This window comes from Beta vulgaris, chromosome 4 (assembly GCF_026745355.1).
Source record: "Beta vulgaris subsp. vulgaris cultivar EL10 chromosome 4, EL10.2, whole genome shotgun sequence".
In the NCBI taxonomy this organism is placed as follows: Eukaryota; Viridiplantae; Streptophyta; class Magnoliopsida; order Caryophyllales; family Amaranthaceae; genus Beta; species Beta vulgaris.
The window spans coordinates 2,067,268-2,083,215 of NC_079205.1; the positions used below are offsets into that span (position 1 = coordinate 2,067,268).

General features: G+C 35.4%; 1 protein-coding gene across 2 annotated transcripts; it reads right to left on the reverse strand.

The window, feature by feature from the left end:
- Positions 1-924: 924 nt before the first annotated feature.
- LOC104891772 (uncharacterized) lies at positions 925-11,799 on the reverse strand. Of its 2 annotated transcripts, none has more exons than XM_048642512.2 (8): positions 11,638-11,799; positions 11,346-11,540; positions 9,335-9,589; positions 7,317-8,241; positions 4,389-4,969; positions 3,297-3,476; positions 1,950-2,148; positions 925-1,821 (listed from the first exon to the last, which is right to left on the reverse strand). In XM_048642512.2, the coding sequence occupies exons 1-8, from the start codon at positions 11,638-11,640 to the stop codon at positions 1,106-1,108; spliced, it is 3,054 nt and encodes a 1,017-aa protein (XP_048498469.1). In that variant the 5' UTR covers positions 11,641-11,799; the 3' UTR covers positions 925-1,105. The 2 variants fall into 2 exon arrangements, with proteins under 2 accessions (XP_048498469.1, XP_010675829.2); XM_010677527.4 differs by having other exon boundaries at positions 11,346-11,553; positions 11,638-11,782.
- Between the last annotated feature and the right edge of the window lie 4,149 nt (positions 11,800-15,948).

Here is a 15,948-nt window from a genome sequence, read left to right on the forward strand (position 1 = left end):
CCGGTTATTCCCTCCTACAGGAGAAAACCTTGTTGAGAAGTTAAAATCAATGAACATTGCAAAAGACCGCATTCAGCTAAGCAGATTATTACCACTTCCTCACCTGCGCGCGTCTCTTATAAGTGAAACTTTTGGGCTCAGCCCGTCCGACCAAACACATTGGGTCAGATGGTCTGACCCAATAGTTTCACTTAAATTATGATGTTAGTTAATCTGCAATGACTGTGAGATTGTTTTTTTAGTGTTCCAATATTATATCACAATAGCTGTAAGAAATTCTAGTTGAATCGATTAGTAAATTCATGTATTATGTGTGTATATTATGTGTGTATACTATGTGTGTATATGTAGTTTAGAGTCTTGAAGAGAAAATAAGATTGGGACATCTCAAATCCCTCAAGCTTTTTTCAAACAGGATACGTAACAAACATATATATGGTCAAATATCAATTCAAATCTTCATCCAACTCAACCAAGCCAACTAATTTTTACTTGCTCAACTAGTGTTCCTCCATCTCTCAAAATGAAGAGGGTGACCTAGAATTTGGATCTACTTCAGATACTAGGACTCAAATCTAGAACAATTGTAATTTTCTTTTATTAAATTGCTTTGAGTTTGTATATATTTAGATTTTGTAACGCAATAAAATTTGTTTTTAAATATTCAATTGTATCTCAAAATCACACTACTCCTAACCTGAAATCCTGGATCCACCTTTGAACCAACAATGGTCTAACATTAGTAGCTATTTGTCATATATCATTGAACCTTGCAGAGAGTCGCTTCAAGATTGAAGATGTAAAGTTAACATTGCTGGATTAGTAATTAAAAGTAATCCTTCAAATAAACAGACCTTGATTTGTTCATTCTTCATTCTTAAGAAGACACAAAAATTATTCAAGATCCAAACATGTAATACAGTATAGTCCAAGAGAAAAAAGCGCTTTATTTAACTAGACCAATTAAAAAAAACCAACACCAAAGTAAATTATTTTGCCAATCCACAATGCTAATTAAATTTGCAACAGAACAATCAGCACCTACAAGACAACAACCATTTATTGGAATTTAAACGCATCAAATCATAGGGAATCAGAGTTCTCTCTAGCAACATCGTTTATCTGGAATGCATAAATGGCCAGTCATGTGAAAGCTTTCAGCTCCACCTTTATGCACATATGGGCATTCAGGTCTGTATCTCTTGGCATCATCATTACCGGCAATTCGTACATTCCATTTTGCATGCAAGTCCTTAGTCGAAGTCATTGTCCAAGTAGCAGTAGAATTCTCATACTTACTATGTGTAACACGAGTGAACTTCTTTAGATTTTCATTCTTATATATGTCATCACGATTGATATCAAGGATAAAGATATCTCCATAAGGTCTAACCGAGTGCACGAACAGAGGCATCGACACCGGATCACACGACACAGCAGCAAGATCTGCTGCCACAACAAGACTCTCTCCGTCCGGGCTAAAAAATGGATGGTTTACATGTCCCGGAAATAAATCTCCTAGATAAGTATATCCACTGTCCATCACTTTCACCACCACAGTTTTATCATTTGCCTTCACTAAGTACACTCCAAAGAATCCTGGATCAGGTAGATCTTGAGGTGTTTTTGCCGTGGGATTAGAACGATTCGATGCGAATACTATCCAATCTTGCTTAGGAGACCATTGGCAATGTGTGTCTGTCCAATTACCTTCGGTTAGTCTTGTTACTTTGGCACCCTCGAATTCCCCTAGTAGTGCATTCTCCATTATGTATAGATTTTTCGGCCCGTCCTTTGTAGATCGATAAACTAGCCTCGTCCCTGAATTATTATGAACCAATAACAATTTACAATGCAACCTTTATGTATATGTATATGTATATGTATATGTATATAATTCGACAATGTTTGATATATGGGAAGAAGAAACGACTAGTAGAGTTTGTTACCGTCTGCATTGGTAGATGGAAAAGCACTATTGAAACCCTTTGCTGTCAGCCATTTGAAATCTCTTTTCTCGGCAGAGACATTGACAATAGCCAATATTTGAACTGTTGCCTTTAAGTTGAAAGAAGGTCCGACACATACATAGAGTATGTCTTGTCCATTGCTCCACACGGGCGAAAAAATACTGTTTGAGTCGTTTCTCTGCATCATACTCTAGACTTGTCAATGACCCAGAAATAGACGAGAAAAGATAAAGCGCTCATCTTATCATGAGCGGCGAAAGTGTCAACAAACAAAAATATTGTCATTTCAACATATTTACATATATAAAGAGGAGTTAATTTAACAATAACAAGTGTCTCAAACAAATAAATAAGGGTTGATTTTTCAATAATCAAAAAGATAACTGTGTCTTTTGCAAATCCTATAAGTGACCAATGAACCTTACTGATGCAAGATTCCCTGGCTAAGAATCTCTTTAGCTTAAAGGTGCAATGAAGAAATCGCATTTTCGCGATCTCGAATGCGATATCCGTTAGCTCAGTAAGACAAGGTGTTGTGAACACACAAAAAAGGGATTCTCGTATATAACAAGTTGTACTTTTTGTGAGAAAAACTGAACGAGACACGCAAATCGATACAGTTTTTTACTGTTTGGTAGAGATCACATATTTATTCTCTGACTAAAGGTTGCCTTTTATATTTTTAATTAATGGAAAGTTTTTTTCTACATAAAGTTAACTTTTTGAAAAAAAAGTATATTATTGTGAGTGGGTAGCATCCACTCAGGAAGAACGTTTTATAACTGTGCTGGATTATGCTCCAAATTTAGTCAAACAGTTTTCCTAATAGTTAGACCTAGTTGCTAATAATTAGTAAGTGGGCTAAGAGTCCACTCATGGTACACCCGGGTGTACAATGAGCACACCCAGGGTATTTTTGTAATAAATTAGAACTTCAGGTGCTCATTTGACACCAAATTTGCTCATATAGGCATTTTGCTCATGTACTCATTTGCTCATTTTGCTCATTTTGTAATAAAAGTGTGTGCTCATTTTCTTAAATAAGTAGAAATGTTTGCTCATTTGTTCATTTGGAGAAAATAGTCTTGGGTGTACCATAAGCATGGTACACCCAGGTGTACTATAAATATTCTCGTAGGCTAATAATTCTTCTACTCTAGTTAATTAAGGAAATACGGATACTTTTATGCTAGACTTCACACCTTTTTCACTTTTTTAAAACCATGCTCGAACCCATTATTGCAATACAAAAAGAACAGGTGAAATAATAGATCGTTTTTTATCAGTAAATTTGAACGTCAAAGTCATATTCGAAGGACTATATACCTTGTAAACCATATGTAACCCCTTGTCGTCGGCTACCCAAACAGCCTTGAACTCATTATCAACGAATGCAAGCTTCGTGCCACATTTTGAAATTGATGGAAAGACTCCTGAAACCCTGATTACTCCTATATCTGGATTTGGAGATTGTAGCTTGTAGAAATCTTTCTCAACAACATTATACTGTCAAAATCAAGCTAGTCAATATTTTATACATTTATAGAAAGGATATAAAGAAGTAATGTAAGATAATAAAAAGTCACGCAAGTTTTGTTCTTGGAAAGAGATCTTCTTCTCTCTCATTTTTGAGTCCCTTGGACACTCTAGTAAAGACTTTTAAACTCAAAGACGTCTAAAAAAAGTGTTAAAGTAACTTACCACTCATTTAAAGGCCAAAGTTTGAATCCAATTGTTTGGTTAAATACTTCAATTATATACGGGCCAAATCTCTATCCTTTTGGTGTTTTATATTGTAAAATCAAAATTTAACATGATTTTTTTAAAATGATTTTTTAATATCCTTAAATTGCACATTATATTATAAATTTTCAGGCAAAGTTTGGTATACATGGAAATTTGATTTTCATGGGAAGTTCCATTTACTAGAAAGTTACTTCCCTTTTGTACCTAATATGAAGTTGACTAATGTGTTTGTGACAAATATATCATTGGGCCTGCACATACATGCCGACACTAGAGGAGAGAGTGACCACACATAAGCCCAGATGAGGTTACATCCTAAAACCAATTGGCAATAGGAGGATTAGCCCATTATAGCTTATATGTTTGTCAGTCTCTTTCTTTTTCTTTAATATGGGACAAGCTCACATGTGGGTTAACACCTTAACCGTTTGGTTGACTTAAAGGAATTTCCAATTCTCATGAATTGATGTGGGAATTTTGAATAACCAAGGGGGCCGGGCTAGGTAAATAAATTCCCACGTTAATTTCAATTTCCCAGCAATTTTCATTGCCCCATTTTCCCCACTTCCTGTCAACCAAACAACTACCCAATATAGAAAATCATGTAAATTTCTATTACCTACATAATTTACTATATATCAAACAACAAATAAAGAATTGATCCAAACGTACCGCGTTAACTTTATCACTGTTGCAACGATGATAACCAATACGCTTCCCACCCTTGTTGTCATCTATCACAAAAGGATTGAAGTGGTCAGCCATTGACCTGGTTATTTGAGTGATTTTTGTGGATTGATCAAGTGGTTTGTTCATATCAAAAATCTCAATGTGTCGATACTGGTCTTCTTCACGTTCATCTTGCTCATCAAATGTGAATCTTCGACGAAGTGTGGCAACAACCACTCTAGTCTCGTCGATTGCTGCCGGAGTCATAGCACTGATCTCTTCCGGGGTAACACGAGTAATCGATGTCGAACCCACACGTAAGTCGACTCGAAACACCCCCCAACGTTTCTCTATTTTTACCTTCTCAATGTTGCGATGGAAAAATAGGACATTGTCACTTCCCCAAGTTGGCCAACCACCATCAACGACAACTAATTGACGGTTTAAGGGTCGATCGACGTTCATAACAAAGATGCTAGTCTTTAGATCCTCAATTTCACCATCCCAACCTGCCTTTCTTTGGAATGATGCAACTGCTATCCTCTTTCCGTCTGGTGATACTGATGGACTCAAATCTGCTTGCCCTGTTGATTCAAGGTTATAATAAGATCAACACAACCTATACTGGTGCCTTGAGTTGTGAGATTGTATTAAATCTACTAATATCAATATATACACGATGGACCAAGGTTCGTTGGATCCAATGTTATGGCTTCCCATCTCCCACATGAGAACCACGGTTCAAATGTTGTTGGAAGAAAAAAGTTCAATGTTGTCGGGGGTGGGGGATTTAGCCTCTGGGTCAGTGACTCTGTGCAAGTACTTCCCAGAGGAAATTCTTCTTATCACAGGGTTCCCCGAAAGGGGACCCCAACAGAATAAATATTAAACACGACGGAGTATTTAATTATTATTAAGATATACCAAGTAGTAGTTAGTATCCATCAAATTATTAGACTCCCAAACTACAACAGACAATTTAAAAAATAACACAACAATCTTACTACATGGATTAAACTAGTCAATAAATGAATTAATCTAGTCAGTGAATGCTTTAAAGAATGTGAAACTGAATGGATATAACTGGTTAGTAAATAGAAAAATTGGTGTCACTAAATAGATTAAACTAATCACTCTATTTAGAAAAATAATCTATTCTTTTCTTAATATTGAACTTGAACAAATTGCCTAATTTTAAAATTAAAGTACGCAGTCTCTTTACAAGACCAACTATATAATTTTTCAACAAGTTAATGATTACAAGAGAAAGTATAGTCCCATATCCGGTATGGGGAAACTTTTCCAATACCATTTACTTGATATGATTAGATGTAGTCCAGATATGATTTAATAGCTAACTGATATGATAAGATATTGTTAGGATATGATATAAGATTTCAACTAACAAGCCCCCAAAACAATTATGAAAAACAAAAAATTTATAATTTTTTAATATTACTTTTGTCATAAAAATTACATAAATATTATGGTATTGGCCCACATATCCGATATGGGAATATCATTGCTCATAATTACAAACATAGAAATAGTGAAATGGCTTTTAGCAACCACGAAGAAAACAAATAATTCCCTTCTATTCTTTATCATATTTCCTTCCTTGCATCATGACGCAATTGAAAGCAAACCAACCCCGTACGAATGAAAATATTATCGTATTAATGATAGTCCTAGATTATTCTTTAAAATAGAGACGGTCTTATGTAGTCACAAATATGCAATTCAACTATTTGTAGATCATAGATGCGAAAGTCAAGGCAGAAGTCCATATAATTAAGAAAAAAGCCTAGTGTGTGAGAAGAAAAATGACCAGATTATGCCTTTTACATTATTAAATAGTACATAATTTTTTATCTAAAATTTTTTAAAAAAGAACTAATCCCATTATCATCCACGATCGTCAACCCTTGCCCACCAACCATTAGTCCATTACCATCCCAAGGTGATGCATGGTACGTGGGCTAATAATCGTAGTGACTATCTGAGGTGGATCCAAAATAATATATTAGTAAATGTAAAAAGGTTTTTTTTCTAATTTATACTATTTTAAGTTTTTTTTTATAAGGAATCTTATAATATGTTAAGGTTGTTAACTTGTTATTATCAATTATCAAATATGTCAACTTATTCAGGTAAGAAAAACATACATCTGCAAATAACTCCGTTTCAAAATATAGTTCCCATTTTCATTTGGGTGTTTCAAAATATAGTTTTCATTTTCATATTTAGTTTTACATTTTTCTGTAATTTGTCTAGAAAGAAAAACTGTGTCCCATCATTTATTTGCTTATTGAATTTTATTTTTTTCTTTGTTTATTCAATCAAAATGTTACAATTAATGTTCTTTCACTAATTATTCTCCATTCTCTCTCCTAAAATCATCTTTTCCCATACAACATTTATTTAAATAAACAAAAAATCTTTACTATCACTCTTAGATTCTACTTGCATAAATTATCGTGAAAGAGAAATGAGAACTATATTTTGGGACTGAGGAGTATATGTTCTCTCTACTGAACTCGTTAGTGTCAAAGGACCAACTTAACCAAAAGCTTAAGCTGATGGTTGAGGTCCCAGGAATAGATTTATACTCTATATATCATGCCCCCTCACGCAAGAGCCCTTTGGGCTTGAAGTGTGGATGCAGCACAAGTCTCTCTTATACCCGACGCTAAATATTTCACTGAGAAAGGAGGGGTGGGTGAGATTCGAACCCGTGACCTTTTTGTCACGCTGGCTCTTGATACCATGTCAAAGGACCAACTTAACCAAAAGCTTAAGCTGATGGTTGTGGCCCCAGGAATAGATTTATACTCTATCAATTAGCACTTAATCAATACTAAAACTATTGCTTAATAACGATGATGGAAGGTATATGACACTAATTAAAATGAGGAAATGCTAGCTGCAAACCTTTTAGGGTGAGCCGTTCAGTTATTGCTGTTGTGAGATTGGTTTTATAAACAGCAGTCCAAGGCTGGTGAGGCTCGGAGGCAGGCTCCATAGTAGAGACATAGATAAGATAGTTACCAGCAATACAACCACTATCTTCCATGCGAACACCCTTAAAAGTATCGTAAACTTCAGCAAAGTTAAACACTTTGGGTGGCTGATCTTGGAAGAGAAGAGCTATGTGAAGCGTCTCGAGGCTGTTGGTTCGTTCCGACACGAAGATAAGGCCCGATAGTCGACCAGAATCGACATCGTCCTCAGTGCCATGGGAAGCCATCAGTGGACGCTTTAGCATAGTCTTGAGTGCCAGTGGTGGTATGACTTGACCGTTGTAGTTGTAGGCCATTCCGTCGGTCATTAGCACTTCGTCGTGGCGAGATTTTGGTTGATCAGGCGCTGAGTATATGTCAAGTGCAACTGGTGGCCGATAGGTTGCAAAAAATGCAATGCTACCTCTTTTGTTATCGCTCCTCTCTTCCATCGGATCTCCCTTCTTTTTTTCCTCTTGTTTCTTTTTTTCTTCTACCTTTTCTCTTGCCTTCTTTTCTTCCTCTTGTTTCTTTTTTTCCTCTGCCTTTTCTCTTGCCTTCTTTTCTTCCTCTTGTTTCTTTTTTTCCTCTGCCTTTTCTCTTGCCTTCTTTTCTTCCTCTTGTTTCTTTTTTTCTTCTGCTATTTCTCTTGCCTTCTTTTCTTCCTCTTGTTTCTTTTTTTCTTCTGCCTTTTCTCTTGCCCTCTTTTCTTCCTCTTGTCTCTTTTTTTCTTCTGCTTTTTCTCTTGCCTTCTTTTCTTCCTCTTGTTCTGCCTTTTCTCTTGCCTTCTTTTCTTCCTCTTGTTTCTTTTTTTCTTCTGCCCTTTCTCTTGCCTTCTTTTCTTCCAGACTAGGCCCCTGCATATGACAAAATAACCCCACTTGACTTTTTTTCTATTTATGAAGAACTTATATAATATACCATAAGATGTCCCAACCTTAGTTTTTTTTTGTTTGGTTAACAAGAGCTTATATAACATATGACAAGATGTCCCGATCTTAGTTTTTTCTGTTAAGAAGACCTTATATAACATATGGCACGATGTCCCGGCCTTAATTTTTTGGTTAAGAAGAGCTTATATAACATACGACAAGATGTCCCGACCTCAGCCTTTTTTGTTTGGTTAACAAGAGCTTATATAACATATGACAAGATGTCCTGACTTTAGTTTTTTTTTTGTTTCATAAGAGCTTATATAACATAACATGACAAGATGTCCCGACCTTAATTTTTTTGGTTCATAAGAGATTATATAACATATGACAAGATGCCCGCCTTAGTTAGGAAACTATTTTAGAATACTAAGAAGGAATGCACCAAAAACTTCTTGTTTCAAATCAGATGATAAAAAATGATGTTATTATATGATATTCATTAACACAATTTATTATAATAGACGGTCTAATTTTAACATAAGATTAGACGAATCTAAGACTGAATTTTTCTAACAAGTTCGTTAGATTTCACTCTAACCCAACACTATCCTAATTATCTTTTCTCTTTTCCTTCCTTTGTTTTCTTGATTCTCGAACTACATCAGATGATTTCAAAAAACTAACTTGATAGTCTTACCGAACGGATTAAACTAGTCACTAAATGGATTAAACTAGTAACTGAATGAGTTAAAGAATGTCATTACCGAATAGATTTAACTGGTCCATAAATAAATTAAACCAGTCATTATATTAAAAAAAAAAGTGACATGTTCTTTTTTAATATTGGACTTGGATCATGCCTAATTTTAAGTTTAAATTACGCGATCTCTTACAGGACCAACTGGTTTATTAATTTATATATATATAACGCGCCACATGTTTATTAAATGATAAAAAAATGCTTACATTCAACATTAGGAAAACAATCCATTTATAATATGGTGAGTTATCATTTCATAATCTAATAATAAATAGCGCTGTTAAGGAACTCATCAAACTTGAAAATAGATCTGACCTTTCTTACAGAAAATCCAATAGATTGGAGATAGACGCCGTCCTGTCTTCCAAAGAATTCTACTATTGGAAAGTGTAATATAACTGGCGACGAAAAGGATGTAGCAGACAGCATAGCTTTTGTCAAACCATATGGCCCATATGCACCTAAGTTAGTGCGTATGGTTAACGATCCGATAACATAGCTGTTAGTGTAAGAATATATCCCATAATTCCCGGAAACTTGTGTTATGTATTCTCCAGACCTCAATGTAATCTACTCAGCAAAAAAATATAAGATTAGTGTAACAAAATTATAGGATATATAGTATAAATCAGTTTTGTCCCGGCTATATGCTCCGGATTATTTACTGATGTGCATCTAAAGTGTTCAAAAACAGAAATATTGTCTTTAGATGATTTTTCTCCACATAAAGACCAACATGAGTATTATAGTGTAGCTGGTTAGTGCATTAGCATATCAAATGAGAAGTCATGGATTTGAGTCTTGAATACACATTTTTATTGTTTAATATCTCATTTGATTGTGTGGAGAAGAGGAGAGTACATGTGGCAGCATGACATTTGTTTGCATGTCTTGGTCTTAGATACTTCCCCCGTTCCGAATTAAATGCAACAAATCCACTTTTACGCATGCCGATGCATTATTTTGACCACAAATATCTATAATTACATATGAGTAAAAATTATAAAAATTACGTTTTATGAAAGTACATCGCGAGACGAATCTAACTAGATCTCACTTGATTATGTTTTTCATTATGTATAAATCACAAACCTTAGTTAAAATGAAAAGTGTGAATAGTAAAAAAAGTGGAATTGTTGTATTTAATTCAGAATAGATGAAGTATATATATAGATAGATTATACTCGTAATACTCCTATATCTCTTTTTTTTTTATAAAGAGAGAAAATTTAGGAAAACCCTTCAATCAGAGAACCAACTTAAAACATCCTTACGGACAAATACTCCTATATCTCATTTTTTTTTTAGGAAACCTATACCAGGATAACTCATGATTTATATTGCTCTGAACCAAAACATATGTTGGGCCAGGCCAAACTTTTGGCCAACTTTGTGCCTAAAACCAGTATTTCAATTCAAACATAGCTACCTTATTGGCAAAAATTGGGTCGGGATAAATTTAAACTAAAATATCAATTTTGAGCTGCCTAAATATTCATCCAAAAAAGATTAAAATCTGGCTTGAAAATTCTGTCCCAAAAACTCAGGAATTTTTGGGGCCGGGCTACTTAAGTTCACCTCTACTTGTTCCCCCCATCATTTCATGGCCCCTCTTCATCTATTCATCAATTTTTGTGACAAAAAATCATTCGAAAAACAAAAAAAAATTCTAATTTATATTACAAATTTATACTCCATTTGTTTCTTTTAAATGGTTATACTTTAAGTTTTGACACTATTCATAAACTAATGTTTAACTATCATTTATAATTAATGGATAAGGAAAAATTAAGTCATGCGAGATCTTGTTTGATTCGTGTCGATATGTACTTTTGGAATATCAACTTTATATTTATTTTTTTTAACAAATGCAAATTTAAAGGTATTAATGTTCAAACCTTTACATTAACAACCATGAAAAAGTAGAGTTTAACTATTAAAAAGAGACGAATGTAATATATTTTGCTGGAAAATAAAAATCAAGTTCATTCTATTTTCATTCTAAACAAACGAAAGTTAATACTAATATTAATACCAGTATAAACTAAGTCCAAATTAATAAATTGTTTACATTAGTATATTTTTTTGTAAAGGAATTGTTTAAATTAGTTTTATTTAGCTAAAATGAATATCAATCGATAACTATTAATATTCCATTTGTCACTATTAGTAAAGATTCAACATAACCAAAAAAAAAAAACAACTCTAAGTACTGCAAATAAATCATAAACTTAGATTTAATTTCGATTAGTTAAAAACAATAATTCTGGTACCTCAAATGTAAGATAAAGAGTAGAGAACATAAAAAGTCAACTATAAAGTTTACCTTGGAATGGTTTCCACCATTGCCACCAAAAACTTGAGTGGTAGTTCTCCCATGATTATCAGCTACGACGAACCCGATTGCGTCCACAATGTATCCATGGTAAATGATCACTTCCTTAATAATATCTGTACTCTCAAGCACTAATCTCCAATTTGGTGAATTGTTACAACCATATGGCCCATGCCTATCAGTACTCTGCATAGAAATACTAAACAATAAATTTCAAAGAATAAGGAGGAAATAGATCTAATTTTGAAGTAAATATTAGAGCAAAAGTAAACAATTTAGTTACCATTGTGATGGATGATGAAGCTCACAACAGATGATGCAGAAGTTGAATGTTAAGGTTCTCCGTAAGATGGCTGAATGCTGATGAGGCTATGACTTAATTACAAGGATATATAAACAAAAGACTCCCTTTTTTTTAAGTCTTCCTTTCTTTTTAATTATTTTGGCTTCAATAAATTTAATTTTATGCAAAAATTAGATTTTTCTTAGCTGAGCTATAATATATTATATAAGTGGGACCCTTATTTTCTTATACTATTACATCATAAGAATTTGGGTTGGCTCAAGTTGTGTGTTTTTTCATTATATATATCTTCGCTAATAAAATTTAGGGTTCAATACTATGGATGTCTTGGCCTATTGGTTAATATTGAGGTGCTGTGAACGATAAGTCACAGGTTCGAATCCGTCCTCCTTTTCTTTGTACTTGGTACTATCTTCGTGACTCATATGGATCAAAAAAAGTCTAAGAATCAATTCCTACCACAAGTATTTACTTGGGATTTAAGGGGAAGGGGAGTTGGGGTGTCTGGTTTGTAAATTGTAATAATGTGCCTCTAGGTAGGAGGCAGGGACATTTACGAGACAATCTTGAGAATTTTTTCTTTTTTCTTTTTTTGCTAAGTAAGAAACAATTATATAGATCATCAACCAAATACATCCTAAACATACCAAGGAAAAGGCAAACCAACTATATTGGAATCCTTCAAAAAACCAAGGCATGAATACCAAAACAACAACTTAGTTACATAGAGAATTTCTTCTTACCTTTAAAAAAAAATTATTCTACTACATCATATAGCCTTTGTGTATTTAAAAATTACTTTTCAAGGGTAATCAGGAATGGTTTTACTAAAACAGGTGGCCAATTATTCAACCTGTATTTTCCTTAAAGCTGAGTCGGGTACTCATCCAATTAAAATTTGAAATTTTAGATTTATTACTTTTTTCACGAGTATGTGGATCAATTAGGTTGTATCTTTTTCACCCCTTATTGAAAGGAAACATACCTTTCTGAATAGGAAATTTAGAAACAGTAAAAAGATCTTTTTAAAACAAAAACATAAATTTAAAGAAAAATCGTTAGGATATAAAAGGAGAACTTTTTTTAAGGTAAGATGAAGTCATTTGCAAAAAGGGGGAAAAATTGAAGATTCCTCTTAATAAGAAGTGAGGCTCGATCCCAAAATTTGTGGAATCGAAGGTGATGCCAACACACTAAAATATCACATGATGTTCATATATAAAAGGAGAATTATGCAATAAATATCACACTATTGACTAAACTACTATAGTCTATGTTGGAATAATCGGTTCGCAAAGGCAGAAAATAAGCTTTCAAATACTGTGCCGTGATAGGAGATCACTGACTTGAAAGCGATTACGGCCCGACACTGGTGGTTATCGATCTTGGCCGGAATGCTCCCCAAGGTTAACACAGTAGCTCAGAATGCCACCACTAGCAAACTAAGCTTTAGAGAATAGCACGAAAACCCAGGAAGAGAGAAGAGAAGAGAAGAGAGAAGAGTGTTTGTTGTTTTGTGTATATCTGACTGAACAGAATGGCTCTGATTTTATAGGGAAGAATCAAGCCAAAAACGGATAGTAATCAAGACAGAAATCAATGGGCGGATAATTAGGGATTGCCATGAATACTGTAACGGTAAAACGTTACAGAATTCCAACGGCCACATACGCGTAGCTCCCGGGTCCAAAACTTTAGTTAAGTTAAGTTTATTCCCCAAAGCCCAAAGCCCAAGCCATGGCCCATGGCCCATGGCCCATGGCCCATGGCCAGGCCCTGGCCCTGGCCGGTCCGGGCGGGCGCGCGCGCGTGTGTGATAGCAAGCCCAAACCAACATATCATCCAACCACAAAAGCATCTCTAGTCACAACTCAATAGATGGAAGGAGGGAGGAAGTATATAAACATGAAGAAATCCCTCCCACAAGCAATGTGGGACAAACAAGAAAATGAGCCAAGGCTTTTCCAAGCCTTAACTCCACAATCCCCACAAAGGCTCAGAAAAGCAAAAGAAATTCCTGGGTAAGGAAAGGAAAGTACTTAAGCACCAATATCTTTCGATTTGAATTGATGCATAGTGAAATGAGGCAACAACTTACTATCTAGTGAGTGAATTACTCTTGAACTCACCAGAGTTCCGTTGAGACCCCCACAACACATACCTACCTTAAGATCGTGCAATCTCCGCGATACATCACAAGCGCTTTATAGCCATGCGCATTCCTTGGGTCTAATAAGTGCTCTAGAAAGACAGCCCAGTCTTTCATAGAAGGCGGCTTAACCTCCACACTTACGTAGGTAGTCCATCAAGTGTTTCTCAATAACACCACCCCGAGGGATATGGAACTATTAAGAGCAAAATGCTCAACCTCTCAATGTATATCCATCAAGTGCGTCTCAGAAGCACCACCAATAGGCTATGGATAAAAGCACTACCATGTGTCATAGGGATGGGAAATGTAGTGCAAGTTAAGATTTCATGGCTTCGTTTGACCACAAACGGGTATCCACCATAAGATCTCAACTAATGGGCTTTAGCCCCATCCCCCTCGACGACTCTAGGACAACTCTCCTAGATAACCCCTTAGTAAAGGGGTCTGCAAGATTTCTTTCGGACCTCACATAGTCCAAAGAAATCACCCATTTTTCAGGAGTTGTTTGACGACTCCATGTCTGATCCGTATGTGTCTCTTTCTTACCATTGTAGACACTGTTCTTAGCAACACCAATGGCTGCTTGAGAATCACAATGAAGAGAGACAGGTGAACCTGTCCACCCCATAAGGAACATCAAACAACAAGTTTCTCAACCATTCAGCTTCTTGCCCTGCCAACTCGAGGGCAATGAACTCAGACTCCATGGTGGAACGTGCTATACAAGTCTGTTTCGAAGACTTCCACGATATAGCACCACCACCAAGGGTAAACACATAGCCACTAGTTGAACTGATCTCATCATTACCAGATACCCAGTTTGCATCACAAAATCCTTCAAGAACAGCAGGAAATTTAGAATAGTGCAAAAAAAATCAACAGTTCCTTTTAGGTATCTGAGAAGACGATGAAGGCACTCCAGTGTTCATTACTAGGGTTATGTGTATATCTACTAAGTCTACTCACTGCATAAGCTATGTCAGGTCGAGTACAGTTCATGAGGTACATCAAACTACCTATGATTTTCGCATATTCACTTTGAGAGACACTTTCACCTAAGTTCTTGGTCAAATGAATACTAGAATCATAGGGAGAACTCACTGGAACAACATCAAAGGAATTAAACTTTTTAAGCACCTTTTCCACATAATGAGACTGGCTAAGGGAAATGCGACCGGAGACTCTCTTAAGTCTGACTCCTAAAATCACATCAGCTTCCCCCAAATCTTTCATCTCAAATTTTGAAGACAAGAAAAGTTTAGTATCATTAACCACCTTTAAGTTGTTACCAAAAATCAGCATGTCATCCACATAAAGACATATAATCACACAATCTGATCCTATCAATTTTGAATAAACACAAGAATCAGAATTGTTTACAATGAAACCATTTGACACCACAGTACTATCAAATTTTTCATACCATTGTTTTGGTGCTTGTTTGAGACCATATAAGGACTTCCTCAATTTGCACACTTTATCTTCTTGACCTAACACCACGAAACCCTCAGGTTGAGACATGTAAATCTCCTCCTCTAAGTCACCATTCAGGAAAGCAGTCTTAACATCCATCTGATGTATAACTAAGTCATGAATAGCAGCAAGAGCAAGCAGGGTCCTAATAGTGGCTATCTTAGTCACAGGAGAATAAGTGTCAAAGTAATCTAGTCCTTTCCTCTGAGTGAAGCCCCTGATGACAAGCCTAGCTTTAAACCTCTCGATAGTTCCATCAGGTCTCAATTTCTTTTTAAAGATCCATTTACTATCTATGGTCTTTGATCCCTTAGGTAAGTCAGTCAACTCCCAAGTAGAGTTAGACACTATGGAATCTAACTCGCTCTTAATGGCCTCTTTCCAAAAACTGGCATCCACAGATCTCATTGCCTCATCAAAGGTCTTTGGGTCCTCTTCTATCATGAAAGCATAAACTAGTTCATCACTCAACAAGTCAACACAAGAACTTTCAGATAGAAAAGCAGTAACAAAATCAGAACCAAAGTCTTTTGCTACTCTAGGTCTCTTACTTCTCCTAGGCTCATCTACGACAGAGAACTACTAGCATGCATGTCAACTGAACTACTACTCAAAGTCAAATCAGCAGGAGTATCACAAGTAGGTAGAACATCATGCGTAGAACA